General features: G+C 37.8%; 1 protein-coding gene across 3 annotated transcripts in view; it reads right to left on the bottom strand.

The window, feature by feature from the left end:
- LOC129779742 (neurobeachin-like protein 1) overlaps positions 1 to 19046 on the bottom strand; it is a 230308-nt gene that overhangs the window by 140462 nt on the left and 70800 nt on the right. For all 3 annotated transcript variants that reach the window (XM_055787400.1, XM_055787399.1, XM_055787401.1), the window contains 2 exons: positions 3206 to 3355; positions 2954 to 3111 (listed from right to left, as the gene is read on the bottom strand). In XM_055787400.1, the coding sequence (XP_055643375.1) occupies positions 2954 to 3111; positions 3206 to 3355 (308 nt within the window). The remainder of the gene's footprint in view (positions 1 to 2953; positions 3112 to 3205; positions 3356 to 19046) is intronic.

The following is a 19046-nucleotide window of genomic DNA, read 5'->3' on the forward strand; positions in this document are numbered from 1 at the left end:
ATTATCTCTTCGGTTCCTCATCCGGTGTAAGGTTATGAACCCATTGGTGATCGGAAATTTTGAGCAGCTTATCGAGCTAAATTTTCATTCTGGATTCATGAGCTCATATCATGAATTCATCACCATGCAGGTTGATCCTTCTTCGTATATTCCCAACCGTGTTTGTTTTTCTGACTACATCAATTCCTCTGTACATTTTGATCTGTTCATGAAGGAGAAAATCCATGAAATTCCAGATTATCTTCGATCGAGGATCGCTCCTACGATCTTCAAAGCAAAGTATGGGCGTGTCAATTGTGATAATATGTACTTTACTGATGGGTCCTCTATGAATGAGTCCACAGGATTTGGAGTGTTCAACGTTTTTTTTAGCACCTCACACAGTCTTCAGAATCCTTGCTCGGTATATATTGCTGAATTGGCAGCGATATACTGGGCGCTGGACAGCGTCGCCTCACGACCTGTTGAACACTATTACATTGTAACGGATAGTCTTAGCTCTGTCGAAGCTATCCGTTCAGTGAGGCCGGAAAAGCACTCGCCGTACTTCCTTGAGAGAATACGAGAAATTTTGAGTGCTTTATCCAGACGCTGTTATGTCATTACCTTCGTCTGGGTCCCTTCACATTGCTCCATTTCGGGTAATGAGAGGGCTGACTCATTAGCAAAGGTAGGTGCAATTGAAGGCGATATTTATCAGCGTCAAATCGCCTTCAATGAATTTTATTCTTTAGTTCGTAAAAATACCATCGCTAACTGGCAACGCAAGTGGAACGAAGATGAATTGGGCCGGTGGTTCCACTCGATTATCCCTAAGGTTAGCCTCAAACCATGGTTCAAAAGTCTGGACTTGAGTCGGGACTTTATTCGGACCTTCTCCCGACTCATGTCCAATCACTGTTCTTTAGATGCGCTGCTTTTTCGTTTCAAGCTTGCCGACAGCAATCTCTGCGTTTGTGGCCATGGTTACCACGACATCGAACACGTTGTTTGGTCGTGCGAGCTATATTTTGTCGCCAGATCGAATTTAGAAAACTCCCTTCGGGCTCGAGGAAGGCAGCCCAATGTGCCGGTGAGAGATGTGTTGGCTCGGTTAGACCTTGATTACATGTCCCAAATATATGTTTTCCTTAAAGATATCGATCTTCGAGTGTGATTGTTCTTACATCCTTTCCCCCCCCATTTTCTCCTCCTTTTCGTCCTTCGCGAGCTATCGGTTCCCTAACATTAGAATAAGTTAAATTGTTAATACATATTAGATGTAAGGATAGTTTAAGAATTCAGTGTGATGTGTGAGTATGAATGTGAAAGTGAGTGTGAGTGTGAGTGTGAACATGGTTACAATCTCCTTACATCCCATCCTTTTCCTAAAGAAAATGTGTCACCCTTCTAAACTCGAGTCGACCGCGAGTAATCGGTTTCCTATTTCATTAACCGTAGAATTAAGAAAACATGTTAATAGTAAAAGTATAGTTGAGAGTTTGGCTTCTTTAAACCTATGTAACTGAGCCTGTACAAATAAACGAATTATAAAAAAAAAAAAAATAAGACATTTGACAACAAACCCCGATTTCCTTTACTCCTTCCTTGGGAGATTTTTCGATTTTGAAAAAACTTAAATTTTGACCGCTTTGCGCCAATTTCCCTTTAGTCCGTTTGAGCTGAAATTCGGCATAGGGTGCTTTTCGAGGTGGTGAACATTTTGTATAGGGTAACTTTTTTAAATTTTAGGATCGATTATTTCCCATACATTCATTGGCACCCTAGTATATAGCCAATTCGATTGCAATTGGTTTATTTCTTTTGCCCTCTCTCAAATCGACTCCAAGCGCCTCGTGTAGGAATTTGTATGTAGAATTAGCTTGTAGGATTAAGTATGTATAGCGTTAGGTTGATTTATATATAGTGGGATTAAAATAAAGAGTCGAAAGTTACCCGTAAAGAGGATCGGTCGAGTTTTAGTTGCCCAAAGAAGAGCCCAAGATCGTTCGGTCCGCTACATCTGGTGACAGCGGTAAAGCATATCGCAAGTAAGGTGACCTTTTCTGAGTGGTGCGAATTGGCGCGAAATACGTCGTTTACTTATTAGTGTATCAATAGCTATCGTCTGTGTTTCTTTTTGAAGAAGAAGAATCGTGTGAATCAAAGCGCTGATAATCAAAAACGCCTCGAAACTAGTTCTCCATTGATTGTCCCTGAGGAGAGAACACTGAGTGACAGAAGGATTTGGACTGTTTTTTTTGTTCATTTGCTACATGTTTTTTTCTGACTGTTTCCTAAAACGTATCGTATCGTAAAGTATAGTGATCCGTCGCAGTGACAACGCACCAAAAATGAATTTTATCAAAAAGCAGTTTACGTGTGTCCAGGGAAACATTTCAAAGGAAGTTATCAAATGGAAGTGCAAGTTTGTTCCCCAAGAACGAGCGGGAGACAAAGTGAACGAACATAAATATAACTCGAAAGCGAAATTCGTCGAAAATGAACAAAGGATTTTAAAACTGGAGCAAATTCTCAAACGGAGAATTTATTAAACAACTGATCCAAAATCACAAGTTAACAACCGTATTGGAGAGACTGGGCTGAAAAAACGACTCAAAGTTGTGAAAATCCCCCACGCAACTATACAAAATCAACACAGTCGAAGAAGGCAGAGGGCAAACAGGATCATGTTGTTATGTAACTAAAAGTATTTTCGTTAAAGGATTATTGATTATTGATAGGATGATTAGAAAATGCGAGAATTATAACAAATAAAATGTGATATCGAAAACAAAAATGGAAACTTAAATATAATAGATATATTCGGTCCGCTACATCTCGTAATGGAATATTCCAATTTCATTATTATCTCATCATGGCCGTGATTCATGTCATGGATCGAAGTCACCACTTTTAGTCATCATCATGATGACTCATTGTAATTTCGAAAAAAAAGTAATTTAGTACTCACAGTTTGGCCCATGCTCCCTTGGGGCCGTAAAGAAACCGTTTCAATATGTTCCACCTCCGTTCGGTGTACGCATCTTTGGCTTTCCGCTGAATTTGTTGCACGTTAATGCGCGCAAGTTCCTCCGACTGTCGTATTCGGCATGGGATCAATATTTTCTCCTGACAATGTAAGATGTGTATACACAAACATGGTTGGAATCAATCATCATCTTCGTTTTTTTTTGTCCATAGCTGCATTGGGGTGATAGCATACCTGAAACTTCCGACGGCTTTCCATCTGTAGCCGGGCACGACGTTGAGACGAAAGCTTACACGACTCGTAACATTCGGCCCAAAATGTGTTCAGCGGCTCCCACAGTGAGTCGGATAACACTTTCTGGTAGGAAACGTAGAGTGGCTTAATCTGCAATGGAAGAAAACAAACGTAAAGTACATTATAAGGGAATGCGGTTTCCATTTCCGTATCGTTACAGTACACGACAAATGGCAATCTTTTTCAACCTTTGAACTATTTCTACTAGAGCTGGAGATGAATATGGTAAGATAAGGCATACAAACGTCTCATTTGTAAGCGTTATATTACCGTGGATATGTGGCTCATTGAATTAAATTGATCCTTATAGATTTTTGACGTAGATCTACGTCTTTCAGGAAGGGTGTCGAATCAGAAAATAGATCACGTTTTTGTGAAATAAAGTTAACGTTAATAACAAGTTCCACAGCGAACGAATTCGAATGATTTTTGTACCAATCGAATCGCAAATTCTCTAATATTTGTTTGATATGCTATACATTACAGTTCCCTAATCTCTAAACGGTTTAACTAATGAAAACTGGAAATATTCCCATTTTTCCATACATTCGTTCTTTCGATTTGTGTTGTATGTTTGCCTGTAGCGTTGTCCCACATTGATAGGAATTTAGCCCCCTTCCTGTTGACCGATTGAACTGAAACTTGAAATACACTCTGCTGTCATTATAGAACCGCGTATTCCATGATCTTGAAAATCTAAGATTGTGACCGCTACAAAATGGCGTACTTGAGCTTGAGTTTGGGTAGACTGTACAATTCGTAGTTGCTCTCCATAATTGACCTGAACCAGCAAAATTGCACAAATAACACACCGAATGACACTTGGAAGTAGCAAACCATTCTAATTGTACAAGTTTTGATTATTCGAGCTATACATAAACAATAACGACACCAGCCACGTTCTTACAGTCACCAGGGAAAGGAAAGGAATGTTAGCATGATATTCGCCGCCCGAAAGCCAGAAGGGTCTCCTCTAAAGATCGGTTCCCTAACGATTATCATGGAAAGGATGGTAGTTGATGGGAGGAGGTAAGAATCAGGATTCACTGAGATAAGTGATTTGATTATGTAAACGCAAACTATTGACCACTCCACGAAACAGAAATCTGAAAATTACGTGTTACGATACGCGGCAGATTCTTCAGGTATCCTGAGAACGAAAACCTGTAAAATGAATTGGACCGACTATATATTCAAATATTTATCGCATATATTTCTTATCGAAAACCAACCATAAAGGTGGAGAATTATCTTTGGGAAACCTGAGAAGGTAACCGAGAGAACTTCTCTAAAACCAACCGGACCAGCGATATATTCCATTATTCAATGCGCGTAGTCTTTATTCAACCTCAATAAAGGCAACGGTCGTTTATCTATGGGAAACCTGGGAAGCTACTAAAGCTTCTAAAGCTTTTATGTTCATACTACAGGGTTTTCATTTCGGGCTTCCGAAAGTATACAGCCCTGCGCTGACAACCGTTTGACATAGCTGTCAACCAAAGCGTCATATCGTTAGTTGAATGTCTGCCATTTTACAATATGGATCGTTTTAGCATCGCACAACGTGTTAAATTTGTTGAATTATACTATAAAAATGATGAAAAACCGGCAAATGTTTTTCGAGCATTACGGACGGATTTTGGTCGTCATGGACGGCCTACAGAGCACACAATCCCTAATGTAGTGCGTAAATTCGAACAAACTGGATCCGTAGCGGATATTGGGAAACCTGTGCATCATCGTAATGTGCGTTCGGCCGAAAATATTGCTGCTGTTGCTGCCAGTGTGGAGGATGACCCGAATGTTTCGATTCCACGGCGTGCTCAACAATTGGGCTTGTCAAACACATCATTGTGGCGAATTTTGCATTTGGACTTGCACCTACATCCATATAAAGTCCAACTGGTACAAAAATTAGAGCGTGGTGAGCATGGAATGCGTCGGGCATACGTCGATTGGGTGAACGAACAACAGCAGCAAAATGCTGAATTTTCGCATCAAATTTTCTTCAGCGATGAGGCACATTTCGAGCTCGGTGGCTATGTGAACACCCAAAATTTCCGTATATAGGGCTCAGAAAATCCACACGTGATTGTTGAGAGGCCATTGCATCCGCCAAAAGTCACTGTTTTGTGCGCATTATGGTCTGGTGGAGTCATCAGGCCGTAATGAGGACGGCGAGACGGTAATTGTGAATGGTGAGCGCTATGGCCGCATGTTAACCGATTTTTTTTTGCCACAAATTGAAGATATGGATACGGAAGACATGTGGTTTCAGCAGGACGGCGCCACGTGTCACACAACACGATCGAACATGGCCATATTGCGAACGAAATTTGAGGGACGCATAATTTCGCGTTTTGGTGATGCCAATTGGCCGTCCAGATCATACGATTTGAATCCGCTAGACTTTTTTTTGTGGGGTTATGCGAAAGACCGTGTCTATGCCAACTCTCCGCAAACTCTTGAACATTTGAAAGACAACATTCGTTAAGTTATGACCGAGATACCGCCCCATATGTGCCGAAAAGTCATCGAAAATTACCTGTTCCGGATCAAGGTGTGCGAGGAAGCCCTAGGTGGACATTTGAATGATGTTGTATTTCACACATAATGGCATAAATCAAACTTTAATTTGAAATAAAAGTTTCATTGAAATTCGAATTCTAAGTGTGTTTTATTTCAATTTACTTTCGGAATTTAAAGTTGGAAAACCCTGTACATACTTCCATACTGGTTTCATTTTGGTTAGATTTGATGCACCTCTGTGCGAAAATGCGGCCGCACGCATCGCATGCATTCGTGGGAAGTAAAAAGCTATACGGAACTGCACCGCACGGCTGCTAAATTTCCCCCATTTCCTCTATTCCGATTCGAGGCTACGTGACAGTAGATCCGAGCTCGCACAAAAATGTGACTGCACAACTGACGAAAAGAAACAAACGCCCAAAGTCCGAACAAAGCAAGCGAAAGCAATACACCCACACCAATACAATTCCATGCAGCTGCAATTCCACGACCGTACACGACTCGCAAGGCTATACCCTCGCACACAGCCGCCTCCACCATCACACCACATCAATCCGCCACCGCAGTATAGTTGAACAATTAAAATTAAAATAATTAAAAACACTAACGAAATAAAGAATTGCAAACTATGCGAACTATACTGTCGAAACATAGCATCAAATAGAAAGAAGTATATATGTAAACCAACAAACACAGATAATAAACAGGCCGAAACAGAACACCTGGACATATTACAAATCTAGATTTGAAATTTGAGTACAGTGATTGAAAAACCTGGAATATACGAGGGCAGCTCGATAAGTACTCAGCCTACAAAAAAAAACAAAAAAATTGGAAAAGTGGCGATTTTTTTCTCAACATAGTCTCCTTTTAGCTCGATACATTTGACCCAGCGTTTACGTTTTCTCGAGGACTGCAAAGTAGGCCTCCGTGGCGACGATGACCTCCTCATTCGACTCAAATTTCTGCCCGGCAAGAGACTTTTTGAAGTTTGGAAACAAAAAAAAGGTCGCAAAGGGCCAAATCTGGAGAATACGGTGGATGGGGCAGCAGTTCGTAGTGCAATTCGACCAATTTGAACGTGGCGATGGCGGTATTTCCATTTTTCTAAAATTCGCGTACACGCCCGCTTCCACACCGCGTCCGATTCGGCTGAAATTTTGACAGTAACCGTTTACGAGAATTTACTACACGATATTATTCAGAAACTCATAATTAATTCTAGCAAACGTAATCTTGAGCGAAAAAAATAACAAAATAACATTTGTAACTGATCTGAAAACTGTAATTTTGAAGGATGCAATCATTAAAACAGTCAAGCAACATTAGCAGCCAAATCCCGGACTGTAAAAAAACCATCTTCTTCACAAAAATATAAATAACAAAGGAAGAGAAATACCTAAAACTAAATAGATTTGAACATCTCCAGCAATTTAACTCGTGAAATAGGAGAAGTGAGGAATCTTTGTATCCTAGTTCTGAGCAGAGAGAAATTAGAGAAAACAGGAATACAATACAAACACATATAATACTCAGCTCGGAAAACATGTTTCTATTCTAAATCTAACCGATTTAATGTTAACGATGATGAAACATTGATGAATGGATAGAGTTGCCAGTGATAGTGACACCACAAACCCCTTTTTTTATTGCGAATGTAATGAACAAACACGAGCATACATTGAATTTGAATTTTATAGCATACTAGCTGACCTGTGCTCCCGTGGCCGAGTGGTTAGCGTCATAACTAACATGCCGGGTGTTCGGGTTCGATTCCCGTTCTGGTCAGGGGAATTTTTCGTCAAAGAAATTTCCTCCGACATGCACTGTGATCACGCGTATTCTAGAGCTTGCCACTCAGAATGCATTCAAGGCGTGTTATTTGGTAAGAAATCTCAACTAAGTACTAATAAAAATGACGCAAGTAATACTACGTTGAGACGGCGAAGTTCCTCTAGGAACGTTAGTGCCATTGAAGAAGAAGAAGAAGCTGACCTGGCAAACTCCGTCCCGCAAAAAATCAGTATTTCGTTATCACATCCGCGTTTTCTTACTATGCGCTGTTCATGGGTCCAATCGCAGAATTGTTCATTGATTGATCTTCTAATCTTACCTCCTTTTTTTCTCTACATTTTACTATAAAATTCCTAGTACTTCTACCAAAAATCGTCATAATAATATCAGATTATTTTCAGACACAATTCTCGTTCAAGATTTTTCAACCACTTGCAAATAACATGTTTCTCCGTTACATGGAATAAATGTTTGATACAGAAAACATGAATAAAGACAGACCCAAATCGGACAATTCTTTTCTCGAGCTTTGCTCTTATCAACACATTCAGCGATCCATTTTTTTATATAGATATAAGACGGTATAGGAGTGCGACAATTTTCAATTGTCATTTTTGGTTGGAATATGTGTATTATTTTTATGGTACCCCCTCTCCATTCCAGAGAAGGGAGCAGTGTCATACCATCATAGAAACATTTCTCGTACCCAAAAACCCTTACTTGAATGGTGTTAACGATCCCCGTGGAACTTTTGCCGTCTCAACGTATGCATTAATTAGCGTCATGTATTAATACTTAGTTGAGATTTCTTAAGCCAAATAACACGCCTTGAATGTATTCGAGGGGCAAGCTGTAGAATACGCAAGTCGAAGGAAATTTCTTTGACGAAAAATCCCCTGGCCAAAACGGGAATCGAACCCGAACATCCGGCATGATAATGTGAGACGCTAACCACTCGGCCACGGGTGCACATGTCAAAAACCCTGACATCCCTAATTTAAATCCATTTGCTTTATTAGTTCTCGAGTTATGGAGATATTTGTGTTTCATTTGTATGGCAGCCTCCCCTTAGAGAGAGGGAAAGAGTGTCTAACCACCATAGAAACGTTTATCGATCCCTAAAACCTCTATATGCCAAGGTTGATCCATTTGCTTGATTAGTTCTCGAGTTATTCAGCGCAACCAATGTAGAGGGGAAGAAATGTCAAATCACCTAAGAAACGTTTCTTGTCTCCTAAAACCTCCACATGCCAAAGACCGGGTAAGGGAGTAAAAAGTGCCCCAAACCAAATCACTAGCTGTATGGCAATTTTTTATTATATATTTTTATTTTATTTGTATTATTAAATATTTGAAAAAAAAAACAGCTTGAAGATATTTATCAATCTAGAAAATCCGTAAGAACACATTTAAATATGAATAAGAGTAGTACTGAATCTCTAAATCCAAAAAAAAAATTCAAAATTTAAATATTTTTGTTAGTACTAAAATTTTTGATGAAATATTTTTTTGATAATTTTTCTTGATACACCGTGGTAAGATGCACATTCAGTATTTTTTTTCAAATTTTTATCTCGGATCTATTGAGGATGACGTGAAAAAAACGAAAAAGTACGTTTTTCACTATAGATTCTACGTCAATAGTATCATAGGTTCAAATAAACCGCCAAAATTTCTTATTTAATATCCTTTACAATATTTGCCATACAGCTAGTGATTTTGGGGGGCACTTCTTACTCCCTTACCTAACCACTCTTTGGAAATATTTAAAAAAAATATTTGATACCGCGCAACATTGAAAAAAATCTGAAAAAAATCACACATATCTAGAAAAGCCGTAGAAACACATTAAAATATGAATTAGAGTAGTACTGAATCTCTAAATCCCAAAAAAAAAAATTCAAAATTTCAATATTTTTTTAGTACTAAAATTTTTGATGAAATTTTTTTTTGATAATTTTTTTTGATACACCGTAGTAAGATGCACATTCAGTATTTTTTTCAAATTTTTATCTCGGATCTTTTGAGGATGGCGTGAAAAAAATCGAAAAAGTACGTTTTTCACTATAGATCCTACGTCAAACCACATAGGGATTCAAATAAACCACCAAAATTTCTTATTTAATATCCTTTACAATATTTGCCATACAGCTAGTGATTTGGTTTTGGGGCACTTTTCACTCCCTTACCCGGCCAGGCCCTTTTATTCTGTTTGCTTGATAAGTTCTCGAGTTATCAGACATTTATGCTTCATTTGTATGGTAGCCCCCATAGAGAGGGCGGAGGAGTGTCTAACCACCGTAGAAACATTTATTGCACCCTAAAATCTCCATATGCTTAATTTGGTTTCATTTGCTTGATTGATTCTCGAGTAATGCAGAAATATGTGTTTCATTTGTATGGTGCAAAATCATAACTCGTAGTTGAACTTCTCTGTAATGTTGCTATTGTGTATTTTTCAGGCTTTATTGGCATTTATTTAAAGGATATAAATGAATGACAACACTCCAGAAAATATGTTTTCTTCGTCTTTATTCAGTTTTAATAATCATCTAATTCAGCCTCCTCAAGCCACAGTAATTTTTGATACTCCAACACGAATAACGAAACTCGACTTTGCCCCTGTAATTAACTAAAAGTAAGCAACTGAATAATTCATGAAAGTATAAAGAGCTGGAAAATAACATAAAAACGTATTAATCGATTGTGGTTTCATTGGTGTGAGAATCAGAACATACCATAACTGCATGCTCAAGACAAGCATATTTCTTACATTTCATGCAGTTGTATCGTGTTTTTCGGATCTCCGAAAAGAAGAATGTATAACCTTCTAGATAGTTACCCGATGATTAAGGTTCTGGAATTCCAAGTTTTCATATTTCTAATATTCTTTGTCCCTTGTTCTTGGCAAACTAAGAATTAATGTCTGTTTTTTGATGGGGTACAAAAAGATGATAAAAATAATTTATTGGAACTTCCTGCGACTTATTTTCTTGTCGATATTGTTTAGCCCATGTATTATAAAAAAATATCACCGAAACTGTAACTATAAAAAATAACCATAAGCCACCGATTAGTTTATAGTTTACAGTTTACAATTCTTCCACAAGTGCATTTCTTTCACAAGTGTGTATATGTATGAGCATTGTATTTTGCGGATAACTATACGAAAGTCAAACATTTGTATTTTTCTTTTGCACGTATGAATATAACAACGAATAATATATGAATCCGTTCAATCCGGTGACAAGAAGGACTGAAATCAAATAAGAATAGTCCTTAATGATTTCATGCATTATATTGAATATATGTTCCACGCCACTAACATTAATTTATACATTTCATTGGATAATACTCTAAAATAGGAAAAAGTCACTTATCCAAAAAAGTTACTCCTATACTCGCATCGCAGTCTCAGACCGAAAGTCTTGGAAAGCTCCGACAAGCATACAATGACTATCAGCTGCACTTTTCTTAGAAAAGAAAGCCTCCCAAAAATGTGTGTTGCGAACTTCAACATGATGCCAACAGTACAGCATTCGCCACATATTATGAATCTGAGAGTCGTACTTCAGAGTGTCGACTTCAAATCCGAAAATAAATTCCCTAATATTCCCTGATTTTCCTGTAATTTTTCAGAAAAATTCCAGATGTAGACTAGTAATTAAATTATCTAAAAGTATTTAAGTTGTAGCTCCTAAAACATTTAGTTATCTTAAACAATGAAATCTAAGAACGTCTGTCGTTATTTTCCAATAAATTAATTGTTTGTGATTTTTAATTGAGTTCAACGACGACTGATAAATGTCGTAAAAGATTTTTAAAAATGGATATACTAATACAATTCAAAGTTATTTTGAAGGAATCTCAAATACTAGTACAGAATGAGACATTTTCATTTTGATTCGGATCAATTTCATGAAACTGTTACGATTGTAACGAAATGTTTATCTCGCAATCTTTCGGCCCCCGTCTGTACGTTTTGCAAAATTTTCCCCGTTTTACCTCCAGAGATTCCACTTCTGTTTCCCGTAGCCGTTTTATTAACTTTGATTCATATGACGATAAAAAAGCTCAACATCTTAATTGATGCTATCCTTCCAAGGTGAAGTATAGCATCATAAACTTGTCGCATAGCACAACCATTTCCTCCCACATATTTTCATAAAAACATTCGCTAATGGAAAAGCCCTCTCAACGTTGAGGTTTCTAACGAGAGACAGAAGACCATTTTGGGTTAAAACTTCCGTAACCAACGACCAAAATCCGTTAAATATCAAAAAAGCCAATAGTCAAAAGCTTCTCGAATCTTTTTCCTCCATTTTCTATCGAAATCAATCATGGAAAGATCAAGGATACATCAACGCAGTGCTTCGCATCTCAGACGAAATTTCAAGATTTGTCAGTTGTAAAATTTTGGCGAGTTTTTTTATTCGTTTGATGAACCGTGTGAAATGTGCAATCCGAAGCTACCCAAATTCAAGAACTATTTTCTTCATTTTGAAAAACCAGTTGCAGCTCGCGTAAATTCACGTAATACCTGTAATTCACGTTTATACCGTCCATCGACACAAAAAGAAGTTTGTTCAAATATATAATTCCCATGCCTTGTTCAAAAGCTGCAAGTTCATTCCTGACGCTTGGGAATGTCCCAAGAACATTGACGTCATGTAACGATTCACCAAACCCAACCTCTTCATTCTTAAATCTGACATTCAGATCCATCTGTAGCCTCTTTGTAGTCTTGTTCAAAGACTCGCCGAAACCAACGACAATGTATAGTTTACAAATGCCCTAGTTAGACCTTCTCAACTTCCTGGTTGTCATGAACAATTCTTCTCAATACAACCATGTATTTTTTCAGCAGTGTGGACTGATTTTTTGCTACATAACTGTTTCCAGGCACCACAGGAGCTCAGCTTTCGTAGTATGATTGTCAAGCTTTAATTCATCGATAGTTTTCGAAGAAGAAAAGGAAGGGAATTGGTTGAAGCTGAACGGCAGATACTGATGCCAAAAATGCCAGAAAAAACATCGCGAATGTAAATGTTAATGTAAAAGCCGTCTACCTTCGGAAGAACTAAGTTCACCTACAGGCAAAAGCAAACTGAAAAGCCGACAGAGAATCAAACTAGTCAAATACAACTTCTTTGGTATCATTAACTTTCTAATTACTGCAATAATCAAAATTCTAATTGACGGAATTTCATTTTTTCCAGATTAGTGACGAACTTCCCTGATATTCCCTGACTTTCCGTAAAATTGTTTGAATTCCCTGATTTTCAAGGATTTTCAAGTTAGTCGACACCCTGTAGTTGTACCCCTACTACATTCAGCTCGACAACATATAACTGATCTTTGACGCATTGACGCTACGCCCAATCAATCCCGATTTGTGTTTGAGTTGGATTAAATCATGAAGATTGAAGATCTGCACATGTTTTCTTAATCATCGCGCGTACGAATCTTCAAAACATATCGTGTAATTTCATAAGGGGCAGTATAGCAATTTCAATTAATCCTTGTCAGCGTAATTTCTGGGCACCAAATGAAGCCCCCCTAATGTTTTGATGAAGCCAACTAATAGAACCAGAATGGCAACCTCTGTCCCAGACAAGCGCTGCATCACGACATTCACGGTGAACGAAAACGTGTTTCATGGAGAAGGCTGTCCTTACACTTACAGTCCAGAGACGACTAAGTGATCATGTGTTCATAAATTGACCTTGGGATTTTGTATTTGTATAGTGGATGATTTATGTATCAAATTTTCCTGATTGTTGTCGTTAAAACGAACGTTATAACATTAAAGGTGCATCTTACTGATGACTTGAAAACTTCCAGATGAATCGATTGCTTATTACGATTTATTATCCAACCGTTTTGTTATTTATATGGAAGGAAAATTGTTATACAAAGGTGAATTATGATAAATGTCCTTCAAATGTCAACTATCCACTAACTTCTCCAAAAAATGTTCAATTAGAGGAAGAATATAAACATGTGTTACAGAAATTTCGCCCCGGAGTTGGCAGCATATTTTCAGAATATTTGGAACTTATGGATTTAAGAATATCAGTTAATTAATATCTTCACATGCTTCATTTTTTCTCAAATGTAGTCTAGACTGTCTCCAGGAACGGGTGGATCTTTTTTCACTTTATATAAATCGTTATAATTAAAAAATATTAACTTCGACAAAAAATATTGAAAATGACTTCTAGGAAGTTGTCTGAAATTTTCATAAAGAAATTTCTAAAATTATAATAGATGATATAAATGTACTCGAATTTGATATTATGAAAACTTTGATTTCAGAAACTTATTCTTCAAGAAAGACAATATGAATGAATTTCTAAAGAATTCTGAGAGGGTCATTCCCATAGACGAATTGGTACAGAAATCCCTTATACTTTCGAAAACAAGCCCAATTTTGCCGTTAACAATAAAATTAATTGAATTGTCAATACCTTGAGAGATGCTGCTAAAATCATACGTTCCCGTGATAAAATGATCGACTATACTGTTGAAATAGACGAAACCCTTAATATACACTAACATACTAACATGTGAAGTATGAAATAACACATCCTTAACTGGCTATACCTGTTTTACAACATAGTAATTCTCATACGGTAAGCAGGAAGAAGACTGCTGAGGAAGACATACGGCGGAAACGTTAATTAAAGCTTCTTTTAAAGGAACTAACTTCGATTATCGATCATCGATGTGATCGAGTGTTTCTTTTTGATTTTACATTGAAATGTATAATACACACAAACTTGAAACTGCGGCGTGCGACAAGCTTCAATTTAAACTTATCTTCGGGCCCGCGCGAATGAAAATAGCCACCGTAAACTTGAACCTGTTGAGAGCGAGCCGGGGTGATCAGTGAAATGAACAAGTTATTTCTCTTGACTCCATAGTTTGATGAAAGCCGAGATGGAGTCAGAAACCGCTAGCATGCAATGCATGTTGGCTTGTCTATATATATGAAGTATTTTTAGCAATATTTCTTGATCGAAAACTAATAAATTTTTCATATTCATTTCACCTCACTTCTTCAGCCCATAACTGTAAAATTTTTCGATAGTGTTCCATGTCCAATAAACATCCATTGAATTAAATAGAAAATTCAATACATTATTATTGACATTAGTTTGTTATTCTCTTGTATGCTATTGGTTGGGTTTAGATGAAACTATTTTTACAAGGGTTTTCCCAAAATCAAAGGTGTGTTCCTTCGAAAAATTACAACTTGAAAGCTGCAGGTCTGATAAAAGAGTGAACTCTGACCCTGGTGTTGTTCGACATTGTCCGTGAACCGCTTTCGATTTACATACAATTCCAATAGATTCGTTCTGTGTTTCAGCTAAAATAATTATTAACATTCACACCGATTGGGTGCTCTTCGGATAAGGCTCCAAGGAAAATTAATCCAACTCAAACGCTATTTAAGTCACGTCTAGTCAAGCCAAACGCATCAAAAAGGAATCTAGATTCTATCGCTCATTGCTCCTCCCTTTTTGATGATTTTTGTACCCATCAATCCATATACAGTGTCGGACAAAACATTAAGACCTCAGCTCAAGCAAATTATTACATTTAAACTTTTCTTCAGAGCGTTTATTCGCGTATTTTTCTTTGTTGGTATACACTCGCTTCCTGCCCAAACGCATAGAGAATGCTGTCAGGTACGCGCAGATAATGTTTTCTCTGTAGTAGTGTAGTCACCTGCTATAACCCTGCTATAGCAGAGCAGCTGCGAGATTAGATCGTGATGGAGAGACAATCATAATCGAGTCCGAAGAGGATAAGCAGGCGGCCTGAATTTTACAGGAATCAACACGCCGCAAGACAAACGGATTTCAATTTGAGACTGAGTTGTTGTGAAAAGTCTGAGCAGTTTTCCGAATAGTTACCCGATAGTCGTTCTCCAGGGGCGTTAGAGTGAGAATTTCATACGGACCCACAATTGGCTGAGTGTACAACCGTAGTTTTGTAGGATCAGATGATGGCAATTTGCTTTCTCATGTATTTTTTTTTATTCTTTATTATAAAGACTTTCAGCCGTAGGCTGGTTCATCTCTTTTGCTTTCTCAAGTTGTTGGAGGTCGTATACAGGGAAGTTAGGCGTGCCATAATAGCGTTCAGCCGATGTTATGAAATCAGTTGGTTTGGGGGATTTCCGTACGGAAATCAAAAGTTGCTGACGAACAGGTGTTAGGTAGAGATTATGTAAATGTTGTTAGATATGGTATGCGGAAAAGTGGTTATGGGAAATAGGTAAGAATGCGGAATTGAGGATGAGAAAGAATGAGGGTCAGGATGTTTTGTGTTTAAATGAAATTGGGGTTAGTTAGTATGCTACACCTCCCCTCTTTAGGAGAATGGTGTAACCATTCGGAAAAAAAGGATAAAGAGAAATTATACCCGCTGAGCTTGCGTTTACAAATGAAAAATATATTCAATTTTTTTTTTTTTTACTAGTTTTGTGCATATAAGTTTCATGCCTTGATTAGCCTATTTTTGTGTACTATCGTTTGTTTGCCTGTTACAGGGTGCTTAATAGTGCAATTAGTATTTTCTATATTTATTATGCTATATGGTCCTATATAAAAAGGATATAACTGAACTGGACCCTTTTTCTTATAAAGGGTGTGTCACATCAAATTGCATCACGGAAAAAACGCTGTAGAAATTTAATTTTTAGGAATTATATCTTCAGCTTTCGCTTATAATCAGATAAGAGTGTATAGATCACGTTGGCCATGCTTCACTGTCAATTTCTCGTAAATTTGGAAAAATGTCGTCGGACGAAAAAGAGCGTCGTGAACTAATCCTGTGCACTCATTTCGAGAATCCGGAGTTGTCACATCGGGACATCGGTAAGATGCTGGGAATCGTCCAATCCACGGTCAGCAGAGTACTAAAACGATACTTCGAGAACCTAACCATCGACCGGAAGGTGAAGAACGGCAAAAATGGATGCTCCGTCAGTGAAAAAGATCACAAGCGCGTAGTTAAGCAGTTTAGACGTGATCCGAGTAGTTCGGTCCGGGATGTCGCCAATAAGCTGAATTTGTCAAGTTCATTCGTCCAGCGGACCAAGCAGCGGGAGTGCCTGCGTACATACAAGGTTCAGAAGGCTACTAACCGCGACGAAAGGCAAAACATGGTGGGGAAGACGCGAGCCCGGAAGCTGTACACCGAAATGCTGACGAAGCCGCATTGCCTGGTAATGGACGACGAAACCTACGTCAAAGCGGACTTTCGTCAGCTGCCGGGCCTGTTGTTCTTCTCCGCAGGGGACAAATTCAGCGTTCCGGAGGAGATTCGCAAGCAGAAACTATCCAAGTGTGCCAAAAAGTACATGGTGTGGCAAGCGATCTGCTCTTGCGGAAAGCGGAGCGCCCCCTTCGTGATGACCGGCACGGTAAACGGGCAGGTTTACCTTAAGGAGTGCCTACAGAAGCGCTTACTACCACTATTGAAGCAGCACGAGGGTCCGACCATTTTCTGGCCGGATCTCGCTTCGTGCCACTATTCAAAGGACGTGTTGGAGTGGTACGAAGCCAACGGGGTCACCTTCGTGCCAAAGGAAATGAACCCGCCCAACGCGCCGGAGCTTCGCCCAATAGAGAAATATTGGGCGATTATGAAGCAGGCCCTCCGGAAGAACCCAAAAGTTGTCAAATCGGAGGCGGACTTCAAGAGAAAATGGATTTCTGTTCAAAAAAAAAACTACAACCTGACGTTGTACAGAACCTTATGGACGGGGTAAAGAGGAAGGTGCGAGCATACGGGCTTGGGCTCGAAGTATAAATAAAAAGAAAATGCCAAAAGTTGTTTAATAGTTTTTATTTTACTGTCTAAAATTTTCAAAAGGATCGGTCTACTGGGCGAATTTCTACAGCGTTTTTTCCGTGATGCAATTTGATGTGACACACCCTTTATTCGTTCCGTTTCGTTTTTATAGAAACAGATTTTCTATACAATATTGCACTACTGATTGTGGTTTCATTATTCATAAAATAATTATTAACCATTGATACAACATGTGGTATACTCTTCAAAATTTAAAAAGTGAATGTTTAAAAAAATATATAATTTTCAACTGGGTATTTGTTTTAAGGTTAGTATGAAATTAGAATTTTTATTGACTCAACGCGTATGAACTTCTTCGTTACTCGTCTCATCTCTGTCTAGAAGAGTGGACATGTGAGTACGGAATAAAGTTTCTGAACTAATCGGTACAATGCGCTAGAGCAATTGCCTTTCGTTCTTTTAATATGCCCATTTTATATTCCTTCGCTAGTCAGCTCTTGTGCTGCTGCGTTATTTTCATGACCTTTTATTTAGGCTCATTTTTCTCTTTTATCTTTTATATCTTCATATTTTCTTATCTTCTTATCTAGAAGAGCAAACTCGAGTGTTTGACTTCCATTTTATTTAATTATTTCATTTCTTTCTCTTTTCTAGAAGAGCAAACTCTTATGTTTGACTTCCATTTTAATAAATGTACATTCGTGCATCATTTTTTTTTCGCTTCTTTGGATCTTCATAAATTTTCGGATTCTTGACTCTCAGGTCAAGTCCTTACAAAGTCATTACTACGCTTCGTCAAGAAAAAGTTAGAGATATTAAAGACAATCGTGCTATTTTGAATATCATGACATGAAGTTGATCAAACTTCTGCCACTAATTTTCTAATAAATCGAAGTTTTTTGGAAATAGAAATTGGAAATATAATTGGATAAAGAGAGAAAAAGTAAAACATATCCCATTTTTAATATTTCTAGAGTATAAGTGATTTATTTATTTTTAGTGCATTTTGGAGGTTTATACAATGATTTCATACATGGAAATGGCATTGTTGCATTGAACATACTGTAGCATAAAAGGATAAAAAATCACGCGCATATGTGACTTAAAAATGGGCCTCTTCAACTCAAAAAAAAAGAGAATAAAGGTGACCCACAAGTCACAATACTAAATCACGTAGAGCATCACACCGAGATGCATTCGACCCAAGAAATATTATTATGGGTGATTGTGATAATCCTAGTAGTAGGTGCTATAGTCAAACTGTATAAAATTTATAAAACGTGCGTACGCGCAGAAGCAATTTTTTTTTTACTAGTTTTGTGCATATAAGTTTCATGCCTTGATTAGCCTATTTTTGTGTACTATCGTTTGTTTGCCTGTTACAGGGTGCTTAATAGTGCAATTAGTATTTTCTATATTTATTATGCTATATGGTCCTATATAAAAAGGATATAACTGAACTGGACCCTTTTTCTTATAAAGGGTGTGTCACATCAAATTGCATCACGGAAAAAACGCTGTAGAAATTTAATGTTTAGGAATTATATCTTCAGCTTTCGCTTATAATCAGATAAGAGTGTATAGATCACGTTGGCCATGCTTCACTGTCAATTTTTCGTAAATTTGGAAA

The sequence above is a fragment of the Toxorhynchites rutilus genome, chromosome 3 (assembly GCF_029784135.1).
Source record: "Toxorhynchites rutilus septentrionalis strain SRP chromosome 3, ASM2978413v1, whole genome shotgun sequence".
In the NCBI taxonomy this organism is placed as follows: domain Eukaryota; kingdom Metazoa; phylum Arthropoda; class Insecta; order Diptera; family Culicidae; genus Toxorhynchites; species Toxorhynchites rutilus.